The sequence below is a fragment of the Mustela erminea genome, chromosome X (assembly GCF_009829155.1).
Source record: "Mustela erminea isolate mMusErm1 chromosome X, mMusErm1.Pri, whole genome shotgun sequence".
In the NCBI taxonomy this organism is placed as follows: Eukaryota; Metazoa; Chordata; class Mammalia; order Carnivora; family Mustelidae; genus Mustela; species Mustela erminea.
Genome location: NC_045635.1, coordinates 15,837,099 through 15,861,794, shown reverse-complemented (window position 1 = coordinate 15,861,794; position 24,696 = coordinate 15,837,099). Strand labels below are relative to the sequence as shown.

General features: G+C 37.6%; 1 protein-coding gene across 8 annotated transcripts in view; it reads left to right on the top strand.

Annotated features, from left to right (window-relative positions):
* RPS6KA3 (ribosomal protein S6 kinase A3) overlaps positions 1–24,696 on the top strand; it is a 112,274-nt gene that overhangs the window by 82,198 nt on the left and 5,380 nt on the right. For all 8 annotated transcript variants that reach the window (XM_032329465.1, XM_032329460.1, XM_032329459.1 and 5 more), the window contains 10 exons: positions 4,409–4,497; positions 4,699–4,763; positions 4,840–4,942; positions 7,040–7,164; positions 9,884–10,009; positions 12,535–12,624; positions 14,748–14,906; positions 15,676–15,837; positions 19,718–19,794; positions 20,333–20,450. In XM_032329465.1, coding sequence (XP_032185356.1) covers positions 4,409–4,497; positions 4,699–4,763; positions 4,840–4,942; positions 7,040–7,164; positions 9,884–10,009; positions 12,535–12,624; positions 14,748–14,906; positions 15,676–15,837; positions 19,718–19,794; positions 20,333–20,450 — 1,114 coding nt within the window. The remainder of the gene's footprint in view (positions 1–4,408; positions 4,498–4,698; positions 4,764–4,839; positions 4,943–7,039; positions 7,165–9,883; positions 10,010–12,534; positions 12,625–14,747; positions 14,907–15,675; positions 15,838–19,717; positions 19,795–20,332; positions 20,451–24,696) is intronic.

Sequence of the window (24,696 nt, the reverse complement as noted above, 5' to 3'; positions counted from 1 at the left end):
TATTGTTTAACTTGTTCCTTTATTGCATTTCTCGTTCAGCTTTTTTTTGGCAAGATTATTTCATAGCTCATGCTGCACCCTATTGCATCACATCAGAAGGCTTAGAACACCTTGTTGGTCCACTTTAAGTGATGAGTTCCAATAGTTACAGCTGGTCGCTCTCTTGCGAATTTCCCTGGCAGGGTTTCATCTAGTGTTTTCAGCCATTGATAATCATTAGTTGAAACAGTTATTTTATTAGGGATTCAAAAACCATGATTTTTCTATTGCTTTTATTCCTTCTTCACTTATTAGTTGGTATTTCCCAAAATAGTGAACTTTCTCTAATCAATGAGGGCTCTTCAGTTACCTTGAAATAAGGGTCAAACAAGAAAGGCAGAATAAATGTTTGATTCTTTTTTTTTTTTTATTTGACAGAGATCACAAGTAGGCAAGAGAGGTAGGCAGAGAGAGAGGAAGGGAAGCAGGCTCCCCACTGAGCAGAGAGTTCAATGCAGGGCTGGATCCCAGGACCCTGGGATTATAACATGAGCCGAAGGCAGAGGCTTTAACCCACCAAGCCACCCAGGCACCCCTAAATGTTTGATTCTTAATTTCCAGTTGTCAGAGCCCTGATTATCTCCAGTGGTGATGGTGTCCAGTGAGTTGGGTTTTATGTTAGTTTTGACTTTTTCTTATTTTACTATAATGAATCTAAGGGATATAATAATCAGTGTGATTCAGCATTTACAAACAATTGCATTCATTATTTTTAATGCTCAAATTGTTCTTTTTCTGACTACTGTTTAAATGTTCTTGTTCCCCAGGGTTTCATTTCTGATATGCTTTTCTTCCCTTCTGTGCTCATTTTCCTGGCTGACTGCAGTCTTTCCTCTAACTACTCTCAGCATTTTAGTTACTCTCAAATTACTCTTTCTTACTTTAAGTTAACCAGGCATCAGACCTGTATTGGCATTTAATCACCAACATAGCTCTCCAAAAACATGATATGTATGACTTAACATTTTAAATTTAAATTTATCTGTTTGGTGTTCTTTTTTTCTTCTTGTATTTTCAATTACCCTCATTTTTTAAAAAGACTTATTTATTGGGGCGCCTGGGTGGCTCAGTAGGTTGAGGCCTCTGCCTTCAGCTCAGGTCATGATCCCAGGGTCCTGGGATCGAGCCCCGCATCGGGCTCTCTGCTCAGCAGGGAGTCTGCTTCCCTTCCTCTCTCTCTGCCTGCCTCTCTGCTGACTTGTGTTCTCTGTCTGTCAAATAAATAAATAAAATCTTAAAAAAAAAAGACTTATTATTTATTTATTTATTTGACAGAGAAACACAGCGAAAGAGGAAACACAAGCACCGGTGTGGGAGAGGGAGAAGCAGGCTACCCGCTAATCAGGGAGCCTGATGCAGGGCTCGATCCTAGGACCCTGGGATCATGACCTGAGCCAAAAGCAGATGCTTTACTGACTGAGCCACCCAGGCACCCCAGTTAGCCTCATTTCTAAGCACCCTTTTCCCTAGCCAGAAACCTGAAAATCATTCTTGATTTCTTCCCCTCTCTTGTACTTGCAGGTATTAACCAAATTTGCTCTTGAAAAGTTTTTCAGTGTCCCAGGCTTTCCTTTACACTGCATTGCTTATAGTTCTCAGACCGTGGTAGTCTCCTACCTACACTACTGAGTGAAGCTCCGAAGTAAAATGCCTACAACTACTACCACTTCCTACTCCAGATTAGTCTATACTAACCTCTGGAGTTACCTTGTTGAAAATAAATTTGGTCATGTTAGTCTACCATTGAAAGACCTCTGCTGGGGAGCCTGGGTGGTTCAGTGGGTTAAAGCCTCTGACTTTGGCTCAGGTCATGATCTCAGGGCCCTGGGATCAAGCCCCACATCGGGCTCTCTGCTCGGCAGAGAGCCTGCTTCCTCCTCTCTCTTTCTGCCTGCCTCTCTGCCTACTTGTGAACTCTGTCAGATAAATAAATAAAATCTTAAAAAAACAAAAAGATCTCTGCTATATCCTTGTTACCTAATATGGCAGTATTTTCCCAGACTTGTTCAGTAGAACCCTAATTCTACAAGATGTGAATAGGTATTCTCTGAAAAAGACGTACTAGCAGCAAATATTTAGAAAAATACTGATTCTTTACTTTAGATTTCTAAGCCTTTTGTATGCAGTGTATTTTATTCTGTGTCTCCAGGAGGGATATTATAGATAACATTCCACAAATTCATTAGATCATGAAGTATTTTTTGGTTGTTGCTGAGTAGAGAAATTAAAGTTCTTCAGTAAAATGTTGGGGGAATGCGGGCCAAGTGAATAAATTCTCAATCTTTAACTGCATTTAAGGCCTTTCATTCTCTCATGTTAAATTAGATATCCCCCTGGGCTGCCTGGATGGCTCAGTGGGTTAAGCCTCTGCCTTCAGCTCAGATCATGATCTCAGGGTCCTGGGATTGAGTCCCGCATCAGGCTCTCTGCTAGGCAGGGAGCCTGCTTCCCTCTCTCTCTCTCACTCTCTCTCTCTCTCTCTCTACTTGTGATCTCTCTCTGTCAAATAAATAAAATCTTTGAAAAAAATTAGATATCCCCTGCTATTGTCTTTTTTTTATTAAATTAATTTATTTATTTTCAGAAAAACAGTATTCATTATTTTTTCACCACACCCAGTGCTCCATGCAATCCGTGCCCTCCATAATACCCACCACCTGGTACCCCAACCTCCCACCCCCCGCCACTTCAAACCCCTCAGATTGTTTTTCAGAGTCCATAGTCTCTCATGATTCACCTCCCCTTCCAATTTACCCCCTGCTATTCTCTTAGCAGTCTTTCCATATGTCCTTCTGAACTTGCCTCTTCACATATCAGGATTATCCTCAGGTTGTCCATCTCTATCTTCTCCTATCTTTATCTCTGTACCCTCAGCACTAAGGAATAGCTGGCACATTGTAGCTCACTAACAACTCTTGAATAATAAATGGATCTGTTTCTGAAGTAGAAATTTCTCTGCTAGCCATTTCCCCAGCTGTTACTGTTTTCGTACTTAGAGATAGTTTCCTTAATGTATAAGTTAGAGGAAAAAAATAAAATTATATATTAAAGCTGAAACTGACCTTCAAGCTCATTCAAGCTAGTGGGTTTCAGACTGTGTGCTGTAGACTCTTAGAAGTTCCATAGACCCCTTTCCCACCAGCTCTTCTTCCCTGTAGGATTGTTAAAGGGAATGGGAGGAAAACATAGGTATATGAAGCACATGTTCTTTTAGCAGTTTTAAATCGTGGATTTCTTAAATTCCTTTTGAAAAAAAGTTTCCAAGATTATAGTTTGGGAGCCATTGATCTAACGGTCTATACTTGCTTATAAAGAAGTAGTAACAGACCCAAGGGGATTGTCTTTTCCCAAGGTCACAAAGTTCTTAGTAACAGTGCCAGAACTAAAACTCAGGTATCTGACTCTCACAGCAGTGTTTGTTGCAAAATTTATAAAAATGGAAAAGTTTGTTAGAAAATTATGGACTGGGGTGCCTGGGTCGCTCAGTCAGTTAAGCGTCTGCCTTCGGCTCAGGTCATGATCCCAGGGTCCTGGAATCAAGCCCCATGTCGGGCTCCCTGCTCATTGGGGAGCCTGCTTCTCCTCTCCCTCCGCCTCTTTCCCTGCTTGTAGTCTGTCTCTCTCTCTCAAATAAATAAAATCTTTTAAAAAAGATTATGGACTAAAATTTTATTAAGTGTCCACACAAAAAAACTATACACAAATGTTCATAGCATCTTTATTTGTAGTAACCCAAATGACACAATCCAGATACCCTTCAACAGGGAAATAGATAAACGAATTGTGGTACAACTATACCGTGGAATATTACCCAACAACTTGGATGAATCTCAGGGGAATTTATATTGAGTAAAAAAAAAAAAAAGATTACACACTTTATGATTACACTTACATAACATTCTTAAAATGACAAAGTTACAGAAATGTAGAATAGATTTGTGATTGCCAGAGGTTAGGAACTGTAAAGGGAAGGAGGCAAGTGTGGTTATAAAGGGACGTGAGGTATGCTGATGGTAATGAACTCTTCAGTATCTTTACTTTGGTGATGGGTGCAGCAACCTATACATACATATGGTAAAATGGCATAGGACTAAGCTTACACACACAGTGAGTGCAGTTAAAACTGGAGACGTCTGAAGGAGATCAGTGGATTGTACCAAAGTCAGGATTCTGGTTTTGATAGTATACTATGATTTTGTCAGATGTGACCATTAGAGAAAACTGGGTAAAGTGTACACAGGATCTATATTATTTCTTACAACTTAGTATAAATCCACAATTATCTCAAAATAGAAAGGATTAACAGTTTTAAAATAGAACACAGATACTTCCAGAAAATAAAATGTTATTATGTGGATTTATTATTTAGAGCCAAGCTTGGGATGCCACAGTTTTTGAGTCCTGAAGCCCAGAGTCTTTTACGAATGCTTTTCAAACGAAATCCTGCGAACAGATTGGGTAAAATTTGTAATAAATTTGTTTCTTTTGTGTGTTTGTTGGTCTTTGGGATTTTTTAGTTGGGGGAGGTGGGTATTTGTTTTTGTTGTGGAATTATGACATAGTAGTACATATATTAAAAACAAACACTAAATTACCTATTCCTCCTTGAAATAAAATTACCATTTAATCAAAAGTTTTAAACCATTTAATTTTTGATAGGTGCAGGACCAGATGGAGTTGAGGAAATTAAAAGACATTCATTTTTCTCAACAATAGACTGGAATGTGAGTATACAATGAAAATTTTCTTAAATTTTTTTGTATTTAATGCATATCTAAATCTCTCTTTTTTTTCCACCAGAAACTGTACAGAAGAGAAATTCATCCACCTTTTAAACCTGCAACTGGCAGGCCTGAAGATACGTTCTATTTTGATCCTGAGTTTACTGCAAAAACTCCCAAAGGTAAGGAGAAAATGTGAAAACCTAAATGTAACACATATATATGACTCCTAATGCTATCCTCATATCTGCCCTGTGTACCGTATCCCTGCTTCAATAACTAGAAAATTAGTAACTCCTTTACAACATTTTATAGCAGTTAAGATCCTTGTTAAATCTTTTAGCAAATTAGGTTGTACCTTAAACTTTTGATACTCTTTATGTGAAAAATTTCTTTGGTTGTGCGTTCATTTACCTGTAGCTATTTTTACATGAAAGACTCTTTGGTATAGGTAGTACTCTTTAAAACTCTGATATTAGGTAGAATTCTGAAAGTACTTGTGAAGTTCAAATCCAAAACATAAACTTTACATGAGGTGTGATCATTTCAAAATGACTCATATCCTGTATCATGCTTTATCCTAAAATTGCATAAACAATGACTCTTCTAGAGAAGTTATCTTTGAAATGATAATCTGTATTTTATTAAATTAGTATGTGTATGCATGTAATTTTGTGTTCTGCACTCTAGTACTCTCTCATTTAGGTGTACCAGACCCCAGGTTTATCATTGACAAGCAAATAAAAAGTGTATTTGCATATATTTTCTATAGAGTATGTCATTTAAACCTCACTATAAAGCTTTCCAGTCAATATCCTCATAATTTATGTTAAACATCGGTGGATTTTATTATTTTTTGGTAAGACAGTCTTAGAAATTTCGATTAATTTGTAAAATCTTATCAAATACATGAACAGTGATATGCATAGAATTGATGATATATGGTCATGTTTTACTTTGCTTTCTCATTACAATTTGGCCTCATAGAGGAAAAATGTCAAAAGAGAGCAGTTCTGTATTGTATTCTACCCAGATTGGTTCTCTTAGCATAGTTCTTCAGTATAATACTGTCACATTGATTTAAAATGCACTTATCAGTATTTGTTGCTGAGAATGTCAGGCTGATGTTAAAAAAGAACTTTATGTGGAGTTGATGTTTAAGTATATTGCCTGTTTGGTATTCTCTTGTGCCTAGACTTTATAGTGTAATTATAAATATTAGTATGCTTAGTTCTGTGTTTATATTTATGAATAGCATATTTGTTATGTCTTATTTGTTTTTGTAATTAAATTTTTAAGTATTTTTCTATTTTTGTTAATGCCAGTAGATTCCACACAAATAATTTGAGTAACCATACGTGTCAGTCATAAAATATATTCTAAGGACTGCATACCATGATTGTCTCAGAAATTACTTTTATTCCATATATATAGATAGATAGATAGATAGTAATTTTTAACTTATAGTTTAGATTTCTAGATTCTGATGTTTTATATATTGAGATCACTAGACTAAATTTCTTTCTCCTAAATTATCTGTAGGGGAATCTTGTATCTCCCCCTCACCAGGAGCCATAGCATTGTTAGGTTATCATGTAGGGTTGCACTGTTTAATATGGTAGCCACTAGCCATATATGGTTATTTCTATTTAAATTAATTAAAATATAAAATTTTGTTTCTCAGGGCACCTGGGTGGCTCAGAGGGTTAAGCTCTGCCTTCGGCTCAGGGTCCTGGGATGGAGCCCCACATCAGGCTCTCTGCTCAGCAGGGAGCCTCCTTCCCCGCCTCTCTCTGCCTGTCTCTCTGCCTACTTGTGATCTCTCTCTGTATGTCAAATAAATTAAAAGATCTTTTAAAAAAATAAATAAAAATAAAATTTTGTTTCTCAGTCACACTAAACCACATTGCAGATGCTTGAGAGCTGCATGTGGCTACTGGCTACCATATTGGACAGCACAGGTAAAGAAAATTTCCATCACTACAGGGAATTCTATGAGACAGTGCTAATTTAGAATAACATTAACCTAGTAATTTATTGATTTATTATATTCTTCAATGAATTAGCTATTTGGGGGGCTCAGAGGAGATAGGATGTTAGAGTTGTGATACCAATAAGCCATCAGGACAAAGCTGAGAGTTTTCACTGAGTTATCCTAGAAGCCCTGGATGCCTAAGAAGTGGAATTCCAGAATAAGTGAGAAAGGTCATACTCTCAACAATTCTTCCTTTAATTAGCTTCAGAGTATTACCTTCTTAGTAACATATTATTTTTTTCAGATTCACCTGGCATTCCACCTAGTGCTAATGCACATCAGCTTTTTCGGGGATTTAGTTTTGTTGCTATCACCTCAGATGATGAAAGCCAAGCTATGCAGACAGTTGGTGTGCATTCAATTGTGCAGGTGAGTGAATGTATAATTTAAAATTTGAATTGTTTTAAGAAATAGTTCACTGTGTGAATAATTAGATTTATCTGCTGATTTTAAGTGGGCGGCTTAAAATACATTTTATATCATTGATCTTGAAAATTCCTTTCATATGCCTCTAAAGAGATTTAAAAAAAAGAAAACCGTGCCTGGGTGACTTAGTTGGTTAAGCATCCAGCTCTTGCTTTCAGCTCAGGTCATGATCTCAAGGTCATGGGATTGGGCCATTGGCAGGCTGTGTGCCCAGTGCAGAGTCAGCTTGAGAGTCTCCCTCCACTCCTCACCTGCCCCGGCTTGCACACACCCATGCTTTCTCTCTCTTGCTCTTTCTCTTTCTCTCTCACTAAAATAAGTAAGTAATAAATCTTTGAGAAAAAAAAAAAAGATTGCCTGCTCCAGAGTCCTGGATATCTTTCTGACTTGAAGGGGGGAGGGGGGTGCCTGGGTGGCTCAGTTGGTTAAGCCTCTGCCTTTGGCTTAGGTCATGATCCTGGGTTCCTGGGATTGAGCACCACATTGGGCTCCCTGCTCGGTGGGGAATCTGCTTCTCCCTCTCCCTCTGCCCTTCCTCCTGCTCATGCTCTCCCTTACTCTATACTCTCTGTCTAATAAATAAATAAAATATTCAAAAGAATAAAAGAGAGTTGAGATACATATCACCATCTTGTCTCTACCCTCTCCTCCTATGCCTCATAATGTTTATCAGCCCTAACTTGTTTCATCTTCTGCCTCTGTCAGGTCAGCTGTGATGAACTGAGGTCTCCTGATTCCCTGATAGCTTGGAACAGGGCTCAGTAGACTTGTTCTGTAAAGGGCCAGTTAATAAATATTTGAGGCTTTGGAGGCTTTGTGATCTCTATTACAACTCAGCTCTGTCACTGTAGCACAAAAGCAGCCATGGACTATAGCTAAATAAATGAGCATGGCTGTGTGAGGATAAAACTTTATAAAAGAAAAGTGAATTTCAGTCTTATATTTTCCAAATTTTGTGCCCTTGTGCTTTTGGAGCCCCAATTACTATTTAAAAGAAGTGGTTATAGGTACTATCTTAGGGTGTCCCCCACCTCATTATCCCATGTGTTTATCAGAGTTGGAACACAGGGTAAAAACCACAGAAGCAGGATTCCAGATGTCTGTGTGTTTATATCAGGAGACTGGACTAATAAATGTTATTAGAGGAACACAAGTAGTACAAACCATTAGATTTATTTCTTCCCATCCTAGTATCATAGAAAGATAAATGTAATTCATCTTCCAAGTCATAGAGGGTACTAGATACATCTTTGAAGCACTGATTGTTTTTAGGGCAGTAATTAGTGCTTGAATTTGCTTGATGATGAAGTTGCTTTTGCTCTAAATTTTTTTTTCATGAGTTAGTCATCCTTCTTTCCTTTCTAGAAAACCAGTTTAAACACTGGTTTTTAGGTAAAGTTCATTGAAGCAGTTTGTTCAGTTTACTGTAGCAAGCATGTGATGTATATTAAGTTTTCAAGTTATAACTTCTGTACCTAACATAGAAATCACAAACATATTCTACAGATTTCAAATTTTAACCCAAACACAGTTCATAGGCATTGGTCAGGGGGGAGGTCTCCTTTCAATATAGCCAAGGACAGCACAACTTCCCCCAGCCTGCTTATGGAACTACTAATTTGTTAGCCATCATTCTACCACGTGTTATTCGTCTTTAACTCATTAACAGCTTCTCTAGCAGAAGTTGTATTGAAACTTTGACTCGAGGGTGGAAACAGAGGGCATGGCTACTGGTAGTCCACAATGATGATAGTAGGTATCACCTTCAAATACATTATTTTTATTTAGTATTCACCATTAACCTCTGAGAAAACACATGTTCAGGGTTGCACGGTCTGCCAGAGGGACCTCTGAGACAAGAATCCAGATGTTCTAATTCTAAATCCTCCTAAATATTTTTCTTCTGTACCAGAAGCTTCAAACTTCTCCTTATTTGCAAAAAGTACTTTAAAGACCTAGCACCATGTGGGGAATGGAACAGGGCTCAGGCACAGGCAAGACTTTCCGCCTTTTGTCAAGTAACTGCATTTTCTGTTGTACATATTCAATTTTTTCTTTTTAACATGAGCTTTTGAAAAAGCCTATTTCTTGCTATACATTTTATGGTAGGCACCTCTAAAATACACAGTTGTGGGGGTGCCTGGATGGCTCAGTCGGTTAAGTAGCTGCCTTCGGCTCAGCTCATGATCCCAGGGTTCTGGGATTGGGCCCCGAATTGGGCTCCCTGCTCAGTGGGAGGCCTGCTTCTCCCTCTTGTACTCCCCCTGCTTGTGTTCCCTCTCTTGCTATGTCTCTCTCTGTCAAATGAATAAATAAAATCTTTTAAAAAAAATACACAGTCGGGGCGCCTGATTGGCTCAGTGGGTTAAGCAGCTGCCTTCGGCTTAGGTCATGATCTCAGGGGCCTGCTTCCTTCCCTTCCCCTCTCTCTGCCTGCCTCTCTGCCTGCTGTGATCTCTCTCTGTCAAATAAATAAATAAAATCTTTAAAAAAAAAATACACAGTTGTGGAAGAATAAATGCTGTAAAGATTCATTTTTATTTTGTTTATATTCCTTTATATTTGTTGTTAACATCAACAATGTATAATGGGTAGCATATTCCCCTATAATGATTTATACCGTAGTCATTATAAAACGGTCAATTTGTAATTGTGTTTGTAGCAGTTGCACAGAAACAGTATTCAGTTTACTGATGGATATGAAGTAAAGGAAGATATTGGAGTTGGCTCCTACTCTGTTTGCAAGAGATGCATACATAAAGCTACAAACATGGAATTTGCAGTGAAGGTAAATCTTTTCAGATTTAAAATGCAACTCTGGGGTGCCTGGGTGGCTCAGTCAGTTGTGCATCTGACTCATGATTTCAGCTCTGGTCTTGAACTCAGGTTCATGAGTTCAAACCCCACATTGGGCTCCACGCCCAGCATGGAACCTACTTTAAAAAATTAAATCACAATATAAAATACAATTCTAATAGTTATTATTCACACATGGCAATACCAGTTAAAATTAAACACTTCTTCTTTGGTAAATGTGCCTTTTTGTTTTGTTGTGTTGTGTTTTTTGTTTTGCTTTAAAGGTAAGGTAAATTTAATTATCTGCCTAGCAACCCTCAGCGATCTTAATCTGGAACCACAGATTCACCTGTAAACAAAAGGCAAGGTAGCATACCTCCAGTTTGCTGAAGGCATTAGTACAGTTTACATCTGACCTGATTTTTAGTAACATCCCTTTACCCTAAAAAGTCCCCCATTTGTGGTCTGTCAGGGAATTCCTCAAGATTGTATGCCAAATTTTAAGTGTTTACATTTTTCTGGCAAAAATATTCATACTGTCCTTTACATATAAAGGGATCTGTGAACTAATAAAAGTAAACCACTACTGTTAAAAAATTTGTTATCATTAGCTGTTTTAATTTCATCAGGTGTCAAGACAGTAAGAATTTTCTAAGCCAAAAACCAAATCATATGGCTCTGTGATAAAGTTTGAGTTACAAACCTGTAGTTGTAAGTGAAAAAATACTATATTCAAGTCTCTGCCTTTTTATTTCTTGAGATGGTAGTCACCGCTCTCCCAATATAAGCAATTTAAGTAATATCTAAAGCTTTCAACCTATTTTGAACCTTAGAACTGGTCAATAAGCTCATTTTTAGTTAGTAGGAGAGTGGCATTAATTGTTATTATTTCCATACATCCATCTGTCTATCATCTGTTATGATTTCACTGTGTAAAAATAAATGTATTTTATATATATATAAAATATGTGGGAAGACACATACCTACATAAAAAATGATAATTACTATTCTAAACTTGGATGTAATTGTTTTAAAAACTATCAGTGTCCAGCTTTCTATCAGATGTAGGATGAACCATAGAAATGCATGTTAATTTGCTCTTCTCCTACTCATTGCTCATAGTGAAATCTGGGGTACATAGGAATTTTCACATTGCTTACATGAAAGGAGAGAAGGTGAGTAATGTACATGATGGGCAGTTTAAGGAGGTATCTTGCCTCCATAAACACATCAGAAGAAAAGCAGAAATGCCTTGAGGCCCCCTTTGAATTACAGAAACTAGAGGCAGTATACCAAAACCTTGAGAATATCTTCAAGCTATTTGTGGATTCTTGTGACTTAAATTTAATTCATAAAACCAATCCCAGCACAACTTTTTTCTACTGAAATTACTACAAATCTAAGATCTACAAACACAAGTCTGAATGTGACATAAGCTCTGCTCAGATTAGCAGATCAAAGAGAATGTTGCTGGGAGTAACACCTCCCAGTGTGTTCTAGTTTTCAAAAGACTAGTCCTGGATCATCTCCCCTGAATTAGGATGTCTGTTCCATAAACGTTTCCTCTTAATTATCCATTTGCTATGGTAGTCCACAACTTGCTATGGTAATTCCACACTGTCATTTGCATTTGATTACAGTGTACACCTAATGTTTGTATTCCCTCTTCTCATACAGAACTGTTTTTGCAACTAAATCTATTTCAGATAGCACATTTGGCTTGCACTGTGAGTTGCAAGCTCTTTCCTCAACTGCTGGAGCATTTGAGAATTTATTGCATACATTAATTACTAAGCTTTTTTAAAATTGAAAATATAAAGGTCACAAAATTTGTTTCAGACTACCCTTTGGACAAAATGAAAGCCAAACTTGTCCTTTTAAAAATAGATATAATATTACTTTAACAGATTAAAACATTAAGAGGTAAATTTTTAAGAAGCTGCTGACATAAAAGGGTTGGAAAGCTACATTAGTATTTTAAAGGGCTTTATTATAATAATTAAACTTAACTCTAGTCAAGTAAAATTCTAGGTGTGGTTTTCTGCTTAGCTTTCTGCATAGCTTCAAAAATAAGCTTGTTCTACTTAGCTGTTAATTAATTTTTTATAAGTAGCTTACAACTAATGGGTTATTCCGCTGAAGCATTTTCTTAAAGGAAATAAAGTTAATTCAATAAACAGACGCTAGTGGTAGTATTATAGATATACCTTGTTTTTAATTATCTGTATTGATTGGGCTTAGTAGTTGACTGATTTTCCAGGGTTTAAAGACATTCAAGGAGGGAATAAGGATATGTTCTTGGTACCTCTTCTTGAGGCTTTTGAGTGTTTAGAAAGTCCTAAACTTAGACTGGTTTTCAAACTTTGATAAGACAGTCTGGTCAAGTACTTGAATAAAACTGATTGATAAATGGCTTATATATATGTCCAGTATTTATATAAGATAATACCTAAAGTCTGTAGCTATTTGTGACCTTTATAGTTCATGAGATTTTATGATAAATATCTGCCTTTTAGATTATTGATAAAAGCAAGAGAGACCCAACAGAAGAAATTGAAATTCTTCTTCGTTATGGACAGCATCCAAACATCATTACTCTAAAGGATGTAAGTAGTAGATTCTTGAACTTCGATCATTGGAATCAGTTGTCCAGCTCACATTTGGAATGTTTTCAAATATAATATGTTAGACAAATAACTTAATAAGAGTAAGTTTTAAAAAAAATTGAAGGACAACACATACAGCATAATTTAAGTTAATAAAAAAACCTGTTTCTGTAGTTAATTCTTATACTTTCGCTTTAAGAAAAGTGTTACTGACATTATTGCTTTTAATATCTTTACTGGAACATTTGTGTATTAAATAGTATTAGGGATTGACTAGTCTCATGCTCCATGGACTCCCCAGACTCTTCCACAGTACTGCCAGAGAGAGCAAAACTTGTATGTAACCACGTTACTCCTCTGCGTACAGTTCATACCCCCTCACCTCCAGTCCTTGCCTTCCTCTGTCTGCAGGGGTTTTCACACTTCCTCTCCCACCCCATCCCCCAACCATGCTCTACTATGTGCGCATCTTTAAACTTTCCTCCATTTCTCATGCTGTTATGTCTTTGAATTTAGGGTTTCCTCATTTAATACTACCACTTCCCTTCTTTGCCTGGCTTACTACCATGCATCTAAAACTTTGCTAAAACATTACTTCCTCCAGGAAGCCTGTCCTGAGCGTCACCATACCCCATACAAGTAAGGTATCCCCTCCTTGCTACCTGTGGTTTTTATCATAACAGAGCTGTTGGCAAAAGGTGTGAACTCCCCAGACAGCATTAAATCTTCTCTTGCTGATAGTGTTCAAAGGCTGCATCTGTGTTGTAGACTTGACATGTCCTGTGGCCAGCTCAGCCAGAGGACTTTAAGGTACCTTTCGCCTTTCACCTCTTGAGATTTCGTATTCCAGAGTTTACTCTCCCTTCTTCATAACCAAAACTCCTAATTTCCTCAGTTTAATTTATTGCTGTTCACTGTTAGAAGGAGAATGTTAGGGGCGCCTGGGTGGCTCAGTGGGTTGGGCTTCTGCCTTCAGCTCAGGTCATGATTTCAGAGTCCTGGGATCGAGCCCCACATGCGGCTCTCTGCCCAGCAGGGAGCCTGCTCCCCCCTCGCTCTCTGCCTGCCTCTCTGCCTACTTGTGATCTCTCTTTCTGTCAAATAAATAAAATCTTTAAAAAAAAAAAAAAGGAGGAGAATGTTAGCTTAGTCCCATTAAATGTGAAGCTGTGTAACTTAAGTGACTCTTGGATATAACCTGCAAGAATCCAACTAAATCAAAAAGAAGGTATAGAAAATATTTTCATCTTTGCCTTACAAACTCCCTAAGCTGTCACTGTTTTTCACATCTTTCCTCTTTCCTTCATTTCAAATTCCAAAGTCTCTAAAAATTTCCCGACTTTTATTATAGCATCTTTGACTTTTTAACTCGTTTCTATCTTTCTCTCTACTAGAATAAAAACATTGAGGAGGGGTACCTTGTTTTCTCCATTTTGGGGGGCCCCAGCACATGGTACCTCTTATGGAACTAAATGAAAGTGTGCAGTAACCCTGTGGTGAAGGGGAATAAAAGGAACTGAAGTTTAATGAAGGGTCGTTTCAGTTTGGGATTGCCGGGAGTACAAATCAGAATTACAAGGAGCATTCTATTTCTACATGAGGAGTAAACGGCATGCTTCTGTGTGGTTAGATGGAATTTTTGCTACTTAATTCTTGCCACAACTTGTCTTTCAGTTTAATCAAAACCAGGATAATTCATTGTACTGCATATGTAAATACAGTTCTACAATTGTAGGAGTTCCAGGAAAGTTACAGGCATGTGTCTTTATACCAATCCCTGCTGTCATCAGTAGATAGAAAGATCAAGAGAAACAAACCCTCAGAGAAAAAATTCAGTGCTCTTTGATATACGTTGCCCATAGTTACTTTGATTGCCATGACTTATGTTTCATAGAAGGAAATTACAGCTTATTTTCCTGACATCCAGTCTAATCAATTTGTATTTTAATATTCTTATATGTATAAAATGGTTTGGCAGATTTTATACCATCTATTGGTTGTGATAAGTAAAATTTTCCTTGACTATAAAATGAGTTTTAATTTCTCTTGAATATGCTAAACTTTATTCTGAGCACATGTAAAGCTTCAAATAATTTTTTACATTTTGATGTTGAATTTTACAGGTATATGATGATGGAAAATATGTGTATGTAGTGACAGAACTTATGAAAGGGGGTGAATTGCTGGATAAAATTCTTAGACAGAAATTTTTCTCTGAAAGAGAGGCCAGCGCTGTCCTGTTTACTATAACCAAAACTGTTGAATATCTTCACGCACAAGGGGTAAGTCTTTTTAACATTTTATATACACACACACACACACACACACACACACACACACACACACACACACCCCTTTACCTTTTCCTTTTTTTAAAACCTTTTCTTAATGTTTGAACTAAAATTACAAAGGTTGATGTTACTTTATGCATTAATGGAGAATAACTATTACTAGCTTATTCTGCTGTTACTCCTCTACATAAATTTCTCCCACTGAGCTTGAAGTGATACTTTGAAAACCTGACTTGTTTATATTAAATTCTTATGCTTCCCAAGAAAAAGTAAGCAAGGTCCTCTGACCTAGAAGACCTATCACCGTTTTTGCTAGGCCACTCCGGACTCTTGAGAACTGGGTCCATTGCAAATTTAGACGCAGAACCAGAGAATCATGGGTTGTATTCAGTTATAAAAGGAAATTAAGAGCTTACTTCTTAAGGAATTTATTTTCAGTACATTATTCTTACTTTGTTTGTCCTTGCTCTCAGAAGCTAACAAGTGGAATGTAATCATTTCATCCTAGAGCTTCTTGACTTCTAGCTTTGACTGCTCAATTGGACAAAGAGGAGGGACGTACATACTGTTTTTTTTCTTCCTCCTGTCGTTGCCCCAGTTCTATGCTAGAGAGTTAAACTTACATTATCAGCATTTTAAAATGAGATAATTTAAAGGTCAGCACTCGTCTTAAGTACGTCACTTGACATTTTGCGAATAAAGAGTATTCTGTAATGGAAATGTATTGTTTATGTACCTCTTTAATTTGTATTTCAATTAGGTGGTTCACAGAGACTTGAAACCTAGCAACATTCTTTATGTGGATGAATCTGGCAATCCAGAATCTATTCGAATTTGTGATTTTGGCTTTGCCAAACAGCTAAGAGCAGAAAACGGTCTTCTCATGACTCCTTGTTATACTGCAAATTTTGTTGCACCAGAGGTAATCGTGAATTATTTGCTTCCAGTATTTCAGTATATTTAAAAACTCATTTGCTGTGTTTATTTAATTTTTTAAAGATTTTATTTATTTGACAGAAAGAGACACAGTGAGAGAGGTAACAGAAGCGGGGGAAGTGGGAGAGGGAGAAGCAGGCTTCCCACCAAGCAGGGAGCCTGATGCGGGGCTCAATCCCAGGGCTCTGAGGTCATGACCTGAGCCAAAGGCAGACGACTTGATGACTGAGCCACCCAGGCACCCCTGCTGTGTTTAATATAGAGTGGTTAATAGTTGTTTCATTGAAGACCTACTGAACAAATAATTAAAATGTCAGTTCTTTTTCTTCCAATGGTAATAAATCCTGTCTTCGGTCCCCTACTACTTAGTCCACTACAGTCCTTTTTTTGCTCTGCCTTCTGTCTTTCTGCATAATCACACATCTGTAGCGGTCTGCTATCATTGACACTTTGGGGCCTGTGAGCACATGGAATTAAATGGAAACTAGTTTATTCTCATCCTTTCCTAATATTCTTCTAATTTCCTGATTTTGTTACCATCTTCCTGTATTTCTGAGGCTAAAACATCATGGTCTCTTCTTGTCTTTAGCTACATAACTAGGTACCATCTCTGTTATCCCCTAAAACCAGTTTGAGGTTCTTCCTTTCACAGAACTGCCATCCTAGCCTCGCTTCTTTCACCACAGCCCAAGTGACTGCCACAGCCTAGCTGCACCCTGTTCCCTCTCTCCTTATGTGATCATTCTACGGAAGAGCTGTAGAGTTACTGAAGTCTTCAAGCACTGCTTTGATCAAGTTGCTTCTTTTACTAAGAAATTTTGGTTCCCCATTGTAGCAAATCTAAAGTCCACTGCTTTACCCTCAAGATTTCATGCATGTTTATTATCACTGTGTTAAAAAAAAGATGTAATTGTGGGGCCACCTGGGTGGCTCAGTCGTTAAGTGTCTGCCTTCTGCGTGGGTCGTGATCCCAGGGTCCTTGGATGAGTCCCGCATCAGGCTCCCTGCTCAGCGGGAAGCCTGCTTCTCCCTCTCCCACTTCCCCCTGCTTGTGTTCCCTCTTGCTCTCTCTCTCTCTCTCTGTCAAATAAATAAATAAAATCTTTTTTTTAAATGTGACTGAACTATGTAATAAAAAATAAGAGTTAACCCTAATATAGGGCTTATATGCCAGTCACTTGTATTAGCTGATTTCATCCTCACAAATAGCATTTACATATAATAATTTTTTCTCTTATGTGAAATGAGACCTTTTACTTGAATTTTGCAAGAAACCAGGTGCACAATGAGAGGTTATGTCATCTGAGGTCAGATTGAGATTTGAGCCCAGGCAACATGGCTACAAAGTCTATGCTTTTACCATTAGATACTTCACCAAACAATGGTAACAGTTGGTAGGGTTAGGATGTCATTGGATTGTAGAGCTCCATTTCCCCTCTATTTTCCAAACTTTTTGTAATCTTGTTACTTCTGAGATGTAAAGTAATACTTTTTTTTTTAATTTTTTTTTTATAAACATATGTTTTTATCCCCAGGGGTACAGGTCTGTGAATCACCAGGTTTACATACTTCACAGCACTCACCAAAGCACATACCCTCCCCAGTGTCCATAATCCCACCCCCTTCTCCCAAATCCCCTCCCCCCAGCAACCCTCAGTTTGTTTTGTGAGATTAAGAGTCACTTATGGTTTGTCTCCCTCCCAATCCCATCTTGTTTCATTTATTCTTCTCCTACCCACTTAAGCCCCCATGTTGCATCACCACTTCCTCATATCAGGGAGATCATATGATAGTTGTCTTTCTCTGCTTGACTTATTTCGCTAAGCATGATACGCTCTAGTTCCATCCATGTTGTCGCAAATGGCAAGATTTCATTTCTTTTGATGGCTGCATAGTATTCCATTGTGTATATATACCACATCTTCTTGATCCATTCATCTGTTGATGAACATCTAGGTTCTTTCCATAGTTTGGCTATTGTGGACAGCACCCGAATGTTTATAAAGTAATACTTTTTAAAAGACTACTTGCACCTGTTCTCCTGGTGGGACTAGAACTAATGAGGGAAGACTTTTTGCTTCTTTGTCCACATATCCACAGCTTCTGACACATATGGATGTCCAAGCATGGTCACTTCATCTAGCCATCTCATTATTCCTCAAGAGGGCTTCTTGCTTCAGACAAGCAATCTGCTTCTTGAAATCTCCATGTAGCTGTTTTGCCTTGGCATGTTGGAATGTTTTTTGCTTCAAAATCTAATGTTTTTTGTTTCAAATTTTTTTGCTTCAAGACCTTTTTTGCTTCAGAGCCTCTAAATTCATGTTCTTCAGGAAATCTTCTATGATTAAACTCTCCCTAGACTTGACCTTTTAATCACCACTTAGTCATTCAAATTAAAACTTGGAAGTCCTCCTGAAATGCTCCTTCTCCATCATTTCTCTACATCCTGTCAGTCACCAAACCCTTTCCATTCTGATTCCTGAATAGTTTAGACCCCTTTTCCCTTACCCATACATCGCATCTCTACTAAGTCCTTCCTGTTTTATCATGACGTCTTTTCCTTTCCATGTCCTGCCTTAGTGTGGTTCCTCATAGCCTTTCACTTAGTTTGCTACAAATTGCATCCTATCAGACGACCTTGTTTCCAGTCTGTCTGCTTGCCAGCATTTCCTCTATACCTGGAGTTACTCTTTTGGTGTACATGTCTACCTATTTCATTGCCCTGTTTAATGTATCAGTGACCACAGATTGCCTATGGGAAAAACCTTTTAAATCCTTAAGATATCTGTAAAAGCCCTTCTTCATTCTCTCTGGTATCCCCTACCTGGACATCTGGCCACACTGAATCCTTGCCTGTCTTTAAGCATGCTCTGCTCTCTTGCCTCTGCCCTTTGAGTGTCCCCTGCTCTCCCCCACCTCCTCCGTTTGCTTCCTGAATTCTTACTTATAGGCCCAGTACCAGCAGGCTGTCCCATAGTCTTCCTTCTCTCCCCATATCAAAAATGAATTGTTTGGGGGCACCTGGGCAGCTCAGTCGGTTAAGCGTCTGACTGTTGACTTCAGTTCAGGTCATTTTCTCAAGGTCATAGGATCAAGTCCCACGTCAGTCTCCATGTTCAGCGGGTAGTCTGCTTGAGATTCCTTCGCCCTCCTCCCGCCCTGTTCTTGCTCTCGCTCTCCCTCTCATTCTAAAATAAATAAATAAATCTTTAAAAACAAAATGAATGAATGGTTTCCTCATCTTTATGCCTATAACACTTTAGGCATAATTTTGTTATAATACTTACCATGTTGAATTATTAACTATATGTATGTTTATTTCCCCTGCCATATTCTAATTTTCTTGAGGAAACAAGAGTGTTTTATATTTATCACTCTTCATGCCGGATAATAATTGGTGATTACTAAATGCTCGAGTGAATCATATTTTTATATGTAAAAGTATAATTTTGCATTATATTATTTGTACTTTTATATATATTCCTAAAAGTAATGTTTTATGTAACCACTCCTGCAGCCTCATACAAAAATGAATATAAATTCATTTAAAGAAGAAACTTAGAGGGAAGCAGTGGGGAGAAAAAGAAACTTAATTTCATTTTCTTTTATAGTCTTCTATATGCCATAGCATCACTCAACAAATGCTAATTTAAATACCAAAATCAAATATATATGTATGTAAATATATATTCATATATATATGAATGAATTATTAGTTGTAGGATAGTATTAATATATTGCCTTGCTTGTTAATCATGTTCTGTTTAGGTTTTTCTTAAATACATTGATTTAGAAAATAGTACAGTTCATAGCCTATTCAGTTCTCTAAACAGTAATGTGTTAATACTACCTTTTGCTTTTTTTAGGTTTTAAAACGACAAGGCTATGATGCTGCTTGTGATATATGGAGTCTTGGTGTCCTCCTCTATACAATGCTTACTGGGTGAGTGGACCATATATTGTAATCAGCATTTATTCATCAATATTCTGTTCTATATTTTTAATCTCTCTGTTGTACTATCTTTCTTTTCATGTTTTCTCATATTATCTAATAATCCTGTGTGTGTATATATCTCTCTATGTATATGTACCACATTTATAACTGTATCATTACTGGCTTTCTTTAATGTACCATTTGTTAATGTCTTAAGGTCTTAACTTGATTTTTTCCATATCTCTTTTGTACTCTTATAGTGTATGTATAAACATACACTATTTTTAAACAGTCTGTTCTAATGTGTCATATCTTAAAATATTTATATTATCATACATTAAGTCTAATTAATATTTCATAGTTTATACCTTGACCTGGTGCTTTATGGTGCTTCATGATGTTGATATTTTTCACTTTAGGAAATTTTAATGAAATATTACATTAATTAAATTAACTGGAGTACTCTTGAACACTGCAAATAAATGTGAAGATTACCAACCAAAAAAGAAATTTTATTCATTAACATTTTAATTTCATTATAAACTAGTTACACTCCATTTGCAAATGGCCCTGATGATACACCAGAGGAAATATTAGCACGGATAGGCAGCGGAAAATTCTCACTCAGTGGTGGTTACTGGAATTCTGTTTCGGACACAGCAAAGGTAAGTGTGGCTTCCTATTATAAGCTTCTTAGAAAATAATTTCTTATAATCCCTGGTAAGAAAAAATAATAATCAGTTACATACTTTTGTTTATAAAGTATTATTTCAAAGTGATGTTACCAGATAACTTGAACTCAAAAATTGACCTATTGTTTTGTTTCCCAGAAGGTATTGGTTTGGTTTTATTATCTATACATCTAAAACTACTTACTGACAAGCATGATGAATAATAATGGTGGTATAAGAAACTCCTTTTTTTGTTGTTATGTTAGTTACCGTACAGTACATCATTAGTTGTTTTTTTTTTTTAAAGATTTTATTTATTTATTTGACAGACAGATCAGAAGTAGGCAGAGAGGCAGGCAGAGAGAGAAAGGAGGAAGCAGGCTCCCTGCTGAGCAGAGAGCCCAATGTGGGGCTCTATCCCAGGACCCTGGGATCATGACCTGAGCTGAAGGCAGAGGCTTTAACCCACTGAGCCACCCAGGCGCCCCAAGTACATCATTAGTTTTTGATGTAGTTTTCCATGATTCGTTGTTTGCATATAACATCCAGTCCTCCATTAATACATGCCCTCCTTAGTACCTGTCACCAGGCTGACCCACCCCCGATCTCCCTCCCCTCTGAAACCCTCAGTTTCTTTCCTGGAGTCCATAGTCTCTCATGCTTCATCTCCCCATCTGATTTCCCCCCTTCATTTTTCTCTTTCTTCTCCTAATGTCCTCCATGCTATTCCTTATGTTCCACAAATAAGTGAAACCATATGATGATTGACTTTCTCTGCCTGACTTATTTCTCTTAGATTAATCTCCACCAGTTCCATCCATGTTGATGGAAAAGTTAAGTATTCATCCTTTCTGATGGCTGAGTAATACTCCACTGTATATGTGGACCACATCTTCTTTATCCATTCATCTGTTGAAGGGCATCTCGGCTCTTTCCACAATATAAGAGACTCTTAATGATAGAGAACAAACTCAGGGTTGATGGAGGGATGGGTGGGGGATGGGCTCGATGGGAGGTGGGTATTAAGAAGTGCACTTGTTGTAGTGAGCACTGGGTATTATACGTAAGTGATGAATCGCTGAATTCTGTTCCTGAAACCAATATTACTCTGTATGTTATGAACTAGACTTTAAATAAAAATTTGGAATAAAAAAATATAAACCTTTTAACCAAAATAATATTAATAAGAAGAATGATGGGATGCCCAGGTGGATCAGTTGGTTGAGCAGCTGCCTTTGGCTCAGGTCATGATCCCAGTATCCTGGGATTGAGTCCTGCATCGGGCTTCTTGCTTCATGGGGAGCCTGCTTCTCCCTCTGCTTCTGCCTGCCACTCTGCCTGACTGTGCTCTCTCTCTCTCACTCTAACAAATAAATAAAATTTTAAAAAAGAAGAAGAAGAATGATGATAATGGTGGTAGTCTTCATGATTTTTGTGGCTTTTTTGTGCCTCACACTACACCTCACCTAAATCATCCCATTTAATCCTCTTCCAAACCCTGTAAAATAGGTGGTAGTATCCCCATTTCACAGAAGAAAAGCAAGGCTAGAATTTTTGTGCGAATTTGTCCATAGTTACATACCGGGAGCATGTGGATGCTTTGAACTAAGCAGTTGGTCCCAAAGCCCTTATTCCCTAGAATAACTGCACCATGTTCTATTTTTGGTTCATATTATATAGAAAAGGGTCTCATCTTTTTCACAATAAACAGTAGTATGGTTTTATAGTGTCTTCTTGAAATCCATTTGAAAAGCCTTTCTCACTGGAAGATCTGCCATACTCTGGCAGACTTACTTTCCAACTCTGCTCTAGTTTTACTTTATTCATAGAAAATGCTCTTTTAAAATGAAGAGGGAAAATTTTAAAAATTAGAAAGAAAAAGAAGAGCAGTTTTCCTCTCCCGAATAAGAAAAACATAGAGGAGATAAAGAAGATACATACTGGTAAACGTGCTTGCTGATTTCTCTTAGAGGCGGAAGCCTGAGTTGAGATGATCGCATAAGTAAATAGGGTACGTCAAAAACATAGGTTGATTCTTTTGGCATAGAGATGAAGCCTCAGTTAACTAATTTAATGTCTGCATAGATGATACTTGGCTTTATAACTGATTTTAAATGAAGTGTTAGCCTTTCTTTTTTTTTAACAATTATTTCTTAAACCAGATGATTCATTTTTTTTCTGGGATTTCTTTTTAATCCATGTGTTCAACATTTACAGCATGCTTAAAATGTGAAGGTCCAGGGATCAAAAGATGTGACTGAGATAGAATTCCTGATCTCAGGAAGCTCATGGTCTAGTTGGGAGATGGCCAGAAGTATACAGCACAGTGTCACGTGTGCTGTTACAGTGGTACATTTTTTTGTGTTAAAGAAGTTTACAGATGGTGCTCAGTCAGAAAGATTTCCAAGAAAGCTTTCCAGAAGCAGTGAGGGGATTTTCCTGGCAGCTTTAGGGAGCAGAAGGATGTATTCCATCCCAGGCTGCAGGAGCAGCACATGCTATTTGTGGTCAGGCCAGCCTGCAAATGGCAGAATGCTTCCAGGTTGCTGTGCACAGTTTGTTGTGCCTAGCACGGGGTACACGTGAGAAGGTAGCTGATGAACCCAGATTATAAAAGGCTTTGCAGATTATGCTCAGGATTTCAGGTTTATTCTAGGTATTGGAGAATTGCTGAAAAGTATTAAGCGTTGTAATGATCAGAGTTTCCTTTTTCAAGTTTGTTTTATAGAGCAGTAATTCTGATCTCTGGAGTCTGCCAGAAATTGTCATGATCAGTTGTGAGACATACTAAATAATGTCACTGTATAAAGTATCAAAGCTTACCCATTGCCTCCTTTTTAAAATAAATTATAGAGATAACCTTGACTTGCTTTAATTTCGATAATTTGGCTCTCATTGACTTGAGTCCAGTATGTTTTTTTTGAGTGAAAGAGAAAGGTGAGGATGAGATAAAAAATAGAGCACAAAAAATTGGATCTAACTCACAGCCTTTCTTATAAATATCACGTTATTACTGATAACTTCTGCAAATTTGTCCAGTTAAGACTTGAAATAAGCTTTATATGGTACAGTGAATATGCACAAAGTCAGAAGTGAGGGTTCTATCAGTCTGATGTGTTCCCTCAAGAGCAAGTTGCACATGTGAATGTCATTAGTCATATGGGCCGTATGTTTCATATGTGGCTTTGAGAAGAACAGGACCATCACTACAATTCACTGGGCACTTACGTGCCAAGGTCTATGCTAACACTTAATACCTATATTTTTTCATTCAGTCCTCACTGACCTAATATTAAGGGTTTTACTTATAAGGTTTTACTGTATTTCAGGTCACAAATGATGAAGACCTAGACTAGAGCAGTAGTAGCAAGATTTGAGCTAAATTAAAGAGAAATTTAGGGGGCAAAATAGACTCAGTAGTTAAATGGGGATAAGAAGCAGGGGAGGGGCACCTGAATGGCACAGTTGATTAAGCGTCTGACTCTTGGTTTTGGCTCGGGTTATGATCTCAGGGTTGTCAGATCAAGCCCCACACTGGGCTCCTTGCTGAGCATGGAGTCTGCTTGAGATTGTGTGTGTGTGTGTGTGTGTGTGTGTGTGTGTGTGTGTGTGTGTAAATAAATAAATAAATCTTTAAAGAAAAAAAGAAGCAAGGGGGAAGCAGATAGTAAGCATGTAGTCCACATATCCACCGTAGGCAAATGAGTTATAGTGGTGTTCTTTCACCAAGATGTGGGATACAAAAGAAGTAGTTTTGAGAGGCATGATAATTACAGATTTGGACATTACGAATTTGAAATGCGACTGTGGTGTATAAGTAAGAGATGTATGTCCATTAGGCAACTGGCTGTATTGATGCAGATCTTAGGAGAGAAGTTTTGGGTGGACAGTGGAGTTCGGAGTCACCATCTGTAGAAGCCAAAGACATGAATACGAATGAGTTTATCTGAACAGAGTGATGAGACTTACGGAAGGAAGAGAGTTTTGTTGTGCCCCTGGGCAGTTTTACAACTTTTTATGTACTTGAAGCATATTTTCTCACTTTAAGAATTTGGAAGGGGAGCTCCTAATTGTTTCACTTTTTATTTCTAATTCTGTTCAGTAGCTTATTCCTGTTCTTTGCTGTTAATGAAAACTAAAAATAAGAAATTAAATTGGGGCGCCTGGGTGGCTCAGTGGGTTAAGCCACTGCCTTCGGCTCAGGTCATGATCTCAGGGTCCTGGGATCGAGTCCCACATC